Below are 10,777 nucleotides of genomic sequence, written 5' to 3' on the forward strand. Positions count from 1 at the left end.
TACATTTTTAACATAAAATAAGAAAAATATTGATTTAACTTACTGCATATATACAATCATTCAATATTCCAACTCCCAATAATCTTCGACTAACTAACATTTCGATTAATGGCAACCAAGAGGGTGATTGTGAAGATACATCAAGCATACTAACAGATTTTGAACTTAATTCATTTACACCTCCCACAACAAACACATATTGATCACTTATTACGCCAAAGCCAGCTGTGTCACGACAATCATTTATCCCTGGTGCATTCCCTCTTACCTTGGTTGCTGGGTCATACCATTCTGTATAACACTTTGGTGATGTATCAGACTCATTAAACATTAAAATAACCTTAAGAAATTAAACGCATAAAATTATTGTGTAGATGAAATAATCAATTTGGAATCATACTTTTTGAGAACCATCAAACTGTCTAGGTTTAAACCTAATCATTTTTGGAATGGTGGAAGGCTGAACACATTTTTGATGATTAAAATAAAATGATTCGATTATATAATTGTTACCTAAAAAAATTATAACAATAGGTAATTCATATAATATATAAATTCATTATATTGGCATATTTATGTAAATAACATACATTTAGAACTATTGCTTAGAAGAGGTTCTTTAAATATATTAAATAATATATCAGGCTTTAATAATGGCAAACGTACATGTTCCATTAACTTTGACAAAAAATCTATTCTATGTTCCGAATCATGTTTTACCCATTTCATAACACATTCAAATACCTACAATAACAAATATTTTAAACTAGATTAAAATATTATAATAATTTGTTAAAACACCCAATAGTGTATAATTAACATACGATCCTATAAATATAATAGATCTTCAACATCATAGTTTTCCACTTTTTATAGCAAGCAAAGGAATATTAATTATTATATTTTTATGGTGTTAATTAATATATATTATTTGTTATTTTTAAATACACACAAAACACAATATATATGTGCAGTCCAAATGTTTAGACCTATTGATAAGCCTGTAGTCCACCGACGTTCAAGTTTTTTACAGACTTTTGAAATAAGACATTTTTTTTAGTCTATTGTCAATAATAGTCAATAAAATTCTTTTCATTGTTTTCAAAGTATAATGTTATATTGTATACACACAAAGATCTTTTCAAATGCAACTTTTTTGGAAAAATAATTAAAACTGCTCTAGAAATACAGTTTTACTAATGAGTGATGTCTAATAGTAAAATAAATTAGTTTATTAACAATATCATAAAAAATACTTAGTAATATTAATAAACCGTAATCGCTTAGAAACGTTTTTCGTTTACAATGATTTTAAATCTTTGAATTCAAATATAAAACTTCTGATACAGAGTCTAGACTCCATCTGTACAATAGAGCAATACCCACTTACTCACCTTTGTAAGTTGATTTTTCATACAAAACATTAAAAATTACCATTTATAGTTTGCTTACTTTTTCTTCAAATGGAACAGCAAGGTCATTAGAGGAAATAAGCTTCACCAAATCTTCAGAAGATAAAGATAGAAAATCTTCGCCTTTAGCTACTTCTCTAGAAATAATATTCATTATTTTTTAATAAATCACCTACTTACTATTGATATAGAAAATTAAATTATGTTTATCATACAAAAATTTTTGTTTAATATATGCTTCAGAACTCGACAACAATTTTGTACAGTTATGTAAGTCAGCAAATGCCGAGGCAAATGCTTTGATACCAATACAATTTGATGAATCCATTTGTTTTTGTAAAAACTCAGCACATATATCATTTACATAATCTAACTGTAATACATTTGCTGATGATAACAATGCCTTAGAAATCAACAAAAATTCACATAAAATGATATGTTGTTTGAAGTCTGGGTATATCAAATCAAATATTTTATTATAGATAGGTACCTGTACGTTTTCTTTTGTGATTATAATTTCTCCAGTATAAATATAATCTACTAACAGCTGTGAAATGGTGGAATCTAATTCTCTTATAGTAACAAGATCTTTGTTGCTCTCATAAAAATTACTAAACATTGCACGGAAATATGGACTAGCCGCTATTAACACATTTTTATGTCCAATAATAATTTTACCATTATCTGCTTCAAATCTAATATCACATAAAACTTCATTTCTAAAAACAAAAATGTTTTACTGGTACCTATTTATTTTGAATGAAGGTAAAATCACTGTAAACATACTTGCGTAGAGATTGTAAATCTTCTAGTATTCTTGCAGAGTTATTTCTAAAATTTGTTGGTTCACATTCTTTGGATATCAGAACTTGCTTTTCACAAGATAAAGCCTGAATGGTATCCATTTCTTTTACTGACATAGGTAACAGCTTTGAATATATTTTACAAGTTGTGATTAATTTTAATCTCATAATCGTGTTAAAGCTTCATACAAAATTGAAGGGGGTTTTTTTTGGGTTTTTGAAATGTTTTTGTTGTTGTTGAACATTGGGTTAGAGTTACACTTATTTCAATAATTGGAAAAGAAATACTTCTAGGAACAACAATCATGTCAGATGAAAGAAAACCCTATAAAGTTTTACTAAATAAAGATTATAATCACTTGACTGTAAACCATTCTAAAAATAAAATTGTATTAACCGCTAACAGAAGCCAACACCCAGACAATAGAATGCCATTGGTTAAATCTTAAAATGAAAATACTTCGAAAAATGCATGGCATTACATAGGAACTTTTACATAGTTATCTAATTGAAGCATGGTGGAGGTCAGTAAATCTTCAACATACTTTTATAAAATGCTTGATTGATATTAAAAATGTTTAGGTCTGTACTTGGAATTTTTTTTATAATTGGCTATTTATTATTTATTTTTTGATATTTGATGAACATTTGTATGATATGACGTAATCAAAATAAAATGTGTTTTTATATATAAAAATAGTAGGTAGGTATAGTATTAAAAATAACATATTTTTAATTTGTACGTAGATTACTTGTCCCGAATTCACAGATTACTAAACCGTGGTAGATCACCTGCTACATGAATGCCAAAACCAATAAAATACTGATGTTAAGAAATTATTAAATAATTAGATGGATTTGTTAAAATATTATTGAATTAAAACAAGTATATAGAATAGGTATGTACCTATTTTCTTACTTACTGCAGTTGAGTTCAAATCAATGCAGTAATCAACAATTATACAGGTCAACTAATGTTCTAGGCAAAGGTATAGTATTGAAATATGGGCTAATATACAATAGGTATACCTAATCAATATTGATATGGACAACTGGTATGATGAAGTCAGAAGTTTTGAGGTAAAAATGTAAGATGGGAATTGTATGTAAGTCGTAATAAGTTGATTATATCTAAATTTATCCAACCCACATGTACTGTAAGTTGAGCATATTGTATTTTGTTGTTTTTATTATAAACGATAATAATATATTATATTATAACTATTATAAAATATAATATAATATACTATTTATAACTTTATAAATCCATACAGGTACTCAAACACAAACAAATTTGTGTTTTTGGAGACATGTAAAAGTAGGTAAGTTTTTTAAGAGACACCGTGTACACGTGTTGTATGCTGTCTACCGCTATGCACCTGTATGAATTTATGTCATAGATAATATAAGATTAGGAATATTCTTATATTGTTTATGATTTATGCAGTATAGTATGGTTATTACTTATTAGGACAGTGAAGGAAATTGTAGGTTGAACCAAACTGAAAACTTAATGTAGGTAATTAGCAAATGTTTATGATCTATAGACAAAGTTTGTCAAAATTATTACCTAGTCGCGGTCCGTGCGTTACGTGTATGTCGCGGCAGCTATGTCGGCGTAGGTCGTAGGACAGCGATTATCAGCGTGCCGTTGAAAGCGGATTCGGCAGACGGCGGTGCGACACACGAGTATACGGCGAGCGACAACTGACAAGTGACAACTGTGAACTAACTTTGAACTGACAAGTGACAACAGTGAGCACGAATAACGCAACGTAACAAAAAGCGATCCTATACGGCTTTGTCGAGTTTAACGGCGTTCGGTGTGCAGTAATATTGTTATTGTTGAAAATTGAAATAATAAAATAAAAATAACAATATAATAATATCAATAGGTATATATACAATGAATAATATGGTTAACAGAAAACGCGTATTATACTCAGTATTTTTAAATACGCCGTAGTTTCCGATTTCCGTTTGGCGCGTGCGTAAACGCATAATATAATAAAGATACTCGGGGATTTTCGTCGTGTTTCACTGTAAATTATTATTTTCTGACGGCCATCGTTCCGTACTTTAGCTGTAAGTGCGCGGGTGCCTGTTGCAACTTGCAACTCGTAAACGGCGAGGGACCGAAGTGGGGGACACCAATTTTCAAGTTATCACAAACGAACACTATAATAAGCTCTTTGTCTATGTATGTAAGTTGTCTCCTAATCCCTATAAACGGTGGGTATTCGCGGATAGATATAATATTACTAAATTACAATAAGTAAACATTATGTAACTAAATTATTATTTTTATACTTGATTATTGTAAAATTTCGAATAATTAAATTTATAGTTAATAATAGTAGTAAGTACCATTGATTAAATATTTAATCAATGTAAGTAGGTATAAAGTAGACACCATCCAATCACTCCCCGAGGTACGACACGAGACGGCACACCGCACACTGCAAACTAGTGCAAAGTCAATAGTCAATACTATAGTCGGCGTGCACTGTGCATTGAGATTCAACATCAGGTAGGTATTTTTAAATTGTGTGATAAAATATATTGGATACATACATTTTAATTCTCAGTGTTGCATCGATTATATAGGCCTATATTTCAATACCATTTCCATTGTCCTGCAGTATTGTCCATTATTACACTGATTCGAATCTAACTACAATGATTCACTTAGAAAATACATAATATTCTATAAATTGATTTAAATCCAATAATATTTTCGGAATTAATATACTTTATTGGATACCCTTTTTTTTTCCATTTTATTTCTCGAAATACGTGTTTTTCATGTTGAATTCAAAAGTGTTTGAAAAAATTTGTGGTCACTTACCGTTCAAAATTTATGGCAATTCAAAGTTGTCTGTAACCTACACTTTTTGCTGGTGTGGTCATTAAAATCGAAAATATCCCTCGACTTGTGTAAAACCGCCTCGGGTGGACCTCGGATTTCATCAATATTGTTTTCTAAGTACACTTATTGCCGGCGTGGTCACCCTATCGTTACGCTCGCTCGGACATTGAAATCGAAAATATCACTCGACTTGTTATGAAAAACCTTGTTATGAGTTGGTCACAGAATAAAAACAAATGCACTTGGTGTTTACAACTAATAACCGGGCGTAGTCACTTGCTTGCTCGGATAATCAAAATCAACAACTTTGAATTGCCATAACTTTTGAACATATTAGGTTTCGCAAAATTTTTCAAACACTTGAGTTCAGCATAAAAAACACGTATTTTGAGAAAAAAAAAATTTACAAAATAAAGGGTGTCTATTAAAGTTATAGATTTATACCAATATTTTCTCTGTGTCTAGACGCCCGATCAATCACACATTATTTCAGTTGAGCGACTAGCAACAGCGTAATATTTTACTAACAATAAAAATATACCACATCTTTAAGACTTAAAATTATATTGTGAGCTGTGATCATGATGTGACATACTGACATGTGAATCAACAAATAATAAAGTTGTACATTTTTCGGACAATCATACTTACTTTTTGAGGAACACCTTTTTTCTGATAAAAATAAAATATAATAAAAGCACCAATATGAATTTTTTTTATTATTTAAATAAATACTTTCTGTAACACGGAAAATGAGGACATAACTATCAATAAAAAAGTGATGAAAGTAATATTGTAAAGAAGAATAAATAAAAATGAAATTCCTTGTTTTTTTTTTTTTAATATCATCGCCTGTTACAACAAATATAAACATAATTATACTAAATAGAGGAAGTATGAAATTGTGGCTTGATAATCGTTTTATAATGGTCAGTACAAGTTTTAGTGCCAAACAATGAATATCATTAATTGCTTATTATTATTTATTTCAGCAATTATTTATATTTCTTATAACTCAGAAATTTCTCAACAGCATTATTTTGTTGGTCTTCACTGAAGCAGTGCCAACATTTAGTATTAAGTTAATTTAATGATGATATAAAAATCCAAAGCTGGATACTGACTAGTTAATTAATTAAAAGTTATAAGGTTATAAGTTCCTTTTTTTGATAACTTTTAACTTACTATAGTTAAAAAAAATATAATATTAGAAAATAACTTAATTAGTAACTGACTAAAGTTAGTAACTAATTTATTTAATTTCATAAGTAATTGTAACTTAACTTATTTATTTTCTTATAATTTAAGTTTCTTACAATGCATTGATTTTCAATGAAAATTACTTATTTTTACTTAAATATCATTACAATATAACAAGATATGGACATGCGTTCTATAGATACACATGAGTCTTGTATGGTAAGTTCAAAATACTGAGGAATGCCAGGACAGAGCAATATCTACCAACAATTGTACTAAATAGTATATACATTATAACTATTATGACTATAATTGCTTGTTTGAAATATAATTAGGAAGTTTAGGCAGGTACATATTTATATTTTCCCTGAAATTAGGACGTTTAATATGTTGTTGTTGTTAAGAGGATGTCAGCGAACTGTTTGTTTTTTCTCTCTGGCCCACGCACAACATAGACAAAACACGTCTGTCGTCTACGCAGTATTATTTTTTTCATGTTTTTAAGTAATCTTGGAGTAAAATTATCTATTATAAAAATTATAGAGGATAATATTTTTGAGGGTATGGTTTATATATGGTAACATATTGGTTTTATATTTTATTGTTATTTGACTTTCAAAATAATAAAAAAATGTTTTTCATTTACAAAGAGAGACATTCAACAGTGCTCTGACATCCTCCTAATAATTAATAATGATAAAACTGCGCAGAACAACAAGCCTAATTTTTTGTTTATTCTCATAAGTGTGTTTCCTACAAACTACATTACACTACCGTGATATATAGTAAAACCTCCTTTTATCGGAACCCCCTTTCCCCTATAACACGGATATCTACTTACCATGGGAAAACAAATTGTTCTGTATAACCTTTAGTTTCCCTATAACGGAACAATCAGTTGGAACCAGTTGCAATTTCTTTATAAGGGGATTTTACTGTAATAATATTTTATGTAGAAAAAACTTTTAGCTTTAACTTTTAACATAAATTAGTTATATTTTATTTTAGAATAACTTAACTAACTTGTTAATAAAATTGATTTACTTGTCCAGCTTTGTAATAATGTATTACAATTTTTAAAATTATTTTAAAGGTGTAATGTCAGTAAAAGAAATGGATGCCTTACAGATTTCATCATGTGAAAACTATATAAAGCCAGTTTTGAAATCCAATGAAAGTGCACCAACACATTTCAGAAATAACTTTCACTCTGTTAGAATACTAGAAGACTTACAATCTCTACGCAAGTATGTTGTCGGTGATTTTAACTTGTTTCAAAATAAATATTTGTAACACATTTTTATTTTTAGAAATGAAGTTTTTTGTGATATTAGATTTGAAACAGATGACGGTACTTTAGTATTTGGACATAAAAATGTTCTAATTGCAGCTAGTCCATATTTCCGAGCAATGTTTGATCATTTTGATGAGAGCAATAAAGATCTTGTTAATATAAGAGAATTAGATTCCTTAGTTTTACAAATATTAGTAGATTATATTTATACTGGTGAATTTATAGCCACAAAAGAAAATGTACAGGTATAATTAAAAATTTGTATTGTCATAGACAAATATAAAATTGTTTTACATGTATTATTGATGATTTTCAAGGTATTGTTACCAGCAGCAAACATCTTACAGTTAGATTTTGTAAGTGCTGCATGTGCTGAGTTCTTAGAAAAACAACTTGATGCATCAAATTGTCTTGGTATCTGGGCGTTTGCTGACTTACATAACTGTACGGATTTGTTATCAAGTTGTGAAGCATTCATTAAAAAACAGTTTTTGTATGATATAATTAGCTTCAGTCTATATTTTTCAGCAATAAATTATATATTTAATGACAATTCATTTCAGGGAAGTGGTTAAAACTGATGATTTTCTATCATTGTCTTCTGAAGATATGGTTAAGATTATCTCCTGTAATGACCTTGCTATTCCACATGAAGAAAAAGTAAGCAAACTGTAATATTAGTAATTATTGTAGAAAAATAAAATTTATGTTTCAGCCTTATAAAGCATAAATGTTTTTTTTCTATAGTATAAAATCTCTATTTTAACTATGAATTTAGCAATAAAAAACACATATTGTACTTATTTTAAAAAATGACCAGGCGTTGATAACTTTTACACCACTGCAGCCAACAGACCAATCAACCCAATTAAATTTGCATGAATTTGTGCTGCATCTGTATGCTCCCCTATATTTTATTTATAAATAAAAAATAATTTATGATAAAAATGATAAAACCACCTATCAGATCTATAGCAAATACCTAGTATCAAAGTATTGAAACTAATAAATATAGATTTAATAGTATAAAAATATAAAAAATATTCCTTAACTAAAAAAAAAGGAGACCCAAGATCCATTACATGTTTAAGACCCAGTAATCCACTCATGGTTAGCTTAACAAATATATAATATTTTGTAAGTATAGAAAATAATAGTTAGAAACACCCTTCTATGATCTTCAATATTAACATTTTGAGGTATTTAAATTTAATTTCAATTATTTGTTACTGAATTTGTAGGTATTCGAAAGTGTTGTGAAATGGGTAAAACATGATTTGAATTTGAGAAAAGATGTTCTGCCAGAATTATTGGAACATGTACGTCTGCCAACATTAGCATCTAAACCTGATATATTATTTAATATAGTAAATGAACCTCTTCTAAAGAATAATCCTAAATGTTTGTTATTTTCATAAATATGCATTCATTATGAATTTATTTATTATATTAATTATTGTTATACTAATATTTTTAGGTAACAAATATGTTCTTGAAGCATTCAATTTTATTCTTCAAAAATCATTTCAGCATTTCACTATTCCACAAACAATTAGGTGTAAATCTAGACAGTTTGGTGGTTCTCAAAAAGTATGATTCTGTTTTGATTAATTTATATTCACAATTACATTGTCCATTTAATTCTATTAGGTTATTCTAATGTTCAATCAGTATGATACATCGCCAAAGTGTTATACAGAATGGTATGACCCAGCAACCATGCTAAGAGAGATTGCACCAGGATTAAATGAATGCCGGAAGTTTGCTGGTTTTGGTGTAATTAGTGATCAATATGTGTTTGCTGTGGGAGGTGTAAATGGATCGAGTTCTATGTCTGTTAGTATGCTTGATGTATCATCACAATGGCCCTCATGGGTTCCGATGGCCGACATGTTAATTAGTAGAAGGCAATCGGGAGTTGGAGTATTAGGTGATTCCATATATGCAGTAAGTTATATCAATGTTTTACTTATTTTATATTAAAAATGTACCTATATTGTTTTTATTTCTAGGCTGGCGGATGTGACGGCAACAGTACTGTAAAAAGTGTAGAGGTTTTCGATGTCAGTACCCAAAAATGGAGAATGGTGTCTAGTATGACAATTGAGAGACGTAAATTTGGCGTTGGTGTACTCAATAATCGTCTATATGCAGTGACTAATTATATTATTTATTTATTTTTAATTTGTGATACATTTATATTTAATCTAATTTAATTTTGTAGGTTGGGGGTACTTCTAATGGTAGAGATGGTTTGAAATCAGTGGAATATTATGATCCTTCACTTGACACATGGACCCCGGTTGCAGATATGTCTGAGAAGCGTTATGGTGTTGGCGTAGGAGTCTTGGACAATCTTATGTATGCTATTGGTGGCTATGGTGGAGAGTATCTTAAAAGTGTTGAGGTTTATAGACCAAGTGATGGAGTTTGGTCGTCTGTAGCTGATATGCATTTCTCTCGATACAGGCCTGGTGACTAAAATAATAATTATTTTAGGACTAATTTTAATTATATATTGAGTATAAATTAAATTTTTTTATAGGAGTTGCCACATTAGATGGTTTATTGTATGTTATTGGCGGAAAAAATGGTACGCTTGTTGATAATGTAGAAATTTACAACCCAAACACCAATACTTGGACCATCAAGTTGTCAGGAAGCGGATTACTAATTTATGGCGGAGTAGTCGTTGATAGACCACATAATTATCATTAATCAGCCTACAGTAGTACTCATTATTAATAGTAATATGAACATATTTTTGTATACATTATGGTAACACATGTATTGTTCTACACATTTTTGTTTTTTTGATTATTTGAAGAGAATGTTTTTTTATAATTTGTACTGACTATTTTCAAATAAAATAAATAATCTATAAAGTTATTTATATTGCAGTATATCAGTAAAATCTCATCTATAATTTATCTACTATTTAAATTATATCCTTTAGATTCTGTGTAGAATGATACATTTTTAGATTTTTCAATGATATCTTTTTTTTAGTGTTTGTGTAGTTGTGTACACATTCAAAAGGTACTTGAAATTTGTACCAAACGTTTATTTTATCATTTTATATACATTACAAGACATTAAAAATAATTTAACTCATATGGGGCAGGGACGTAGCCAGGATTTTATTTCGAGCCTTCGTGGGGGGGGGGTCAAGGGGTGCCGATCAGCTTACATAAAAAAT

The 10,777-nt window shown here is 29.0% G+C and overlaps 2 protein-coding genes across 5 annotated transcripts in view; one reads left to right on the plus strand and one right to left on the minus strand.

Annotated features, from left to right (window-relative positions):
* Positions 1-4,040, minus strand: part of LOC100168015 (ring canal kelch homolog) — a 4,982-nt gene extending 942 nt beyond the window's left edge. For 2 of the 4 annotated variants that reach the window (XM_008189448.3, XM_029491810.1), the window contains exons 1-7: positions 2,199-3,398; positions 1,903-2,131; positions 1,628-1,815; positions 1,453-1,549; positions 591-744; positions 401-513; positions 44-340 (exon numbers count right to left, since the gene is read on the minus strand). In XM_008189448.3, the coding sequence (XP_008187670.2) occupies positions 44-340; positions 401-513; positions 591-744; positions 1,453-1,549; positions 1,628-1,815; positions 1,903-2,131; positions 2,199-2,383 (1,263 nt within the window). In that variant the 5' untranslated portion in view covers positions 2,384-3,398. Of the gene's footprint in view, positions 1-43; positions 341-400; positions 514-590; positions 745-1,452; positions 1,550-1,627; positions 1,816-1,902; positions 2,132-2,198; positions 3,399-3,785 lie in introns of those variants that run through there. The other 2 variants (XM_016808136.2, XM_016808135.2) reach the window with 2 other exon arrangements.
* A 232-nt stretch (positions 4,041-4,272) lies between these two features.
* LOC100165984 (ring canal kelch homolog) lies at positions 4,273-10,454 on the plus strand. The gene is made up of 11 exons (XM_008189449.3): positions 4,273-4,745; positions 7,378-7,531; positions 7,595-7,823; positions 7,896-8,071; positions 8,142-8,238; positions 8,820-8,979; positions 9,056-9,168; positions 9,229-9,525; positions 9,591-9,731; positions 9,803-10,052; positions 10,124-10,454. Exons 2-11 carry the CDS (start codon positions 7,383-7,385, stop codon positions 10,294-10,296), a joined length of 1,785 nt encoding a protein of 594 aa, XP_008187671.1. The 5' UTR covers positions 4,273-4,745; positions 7,378-7,382; the 3' UTR covers positions 10,297-10,454.
* The last annotated feature ends 323 nt before the right edge of the window (positions 10,455-10,777 follow it).

The sequence above is a fragment of the Acyrthosiphon pisum genome, chromosome A3, assembly GCF_005508785.2.
Source record: "Acyrthosiphon pisum isolate AL4f chromosome A3, pea_aphid_22Mar2018_4r6ur, whole genome shotgun sequence".
Lineage (NCBI taxonomy): Eukaryota > Metazoa > Arthropoda > Insecta > Hemiptera > Aphididae > Acyrthosiphon > Acyrthosiphon pisum.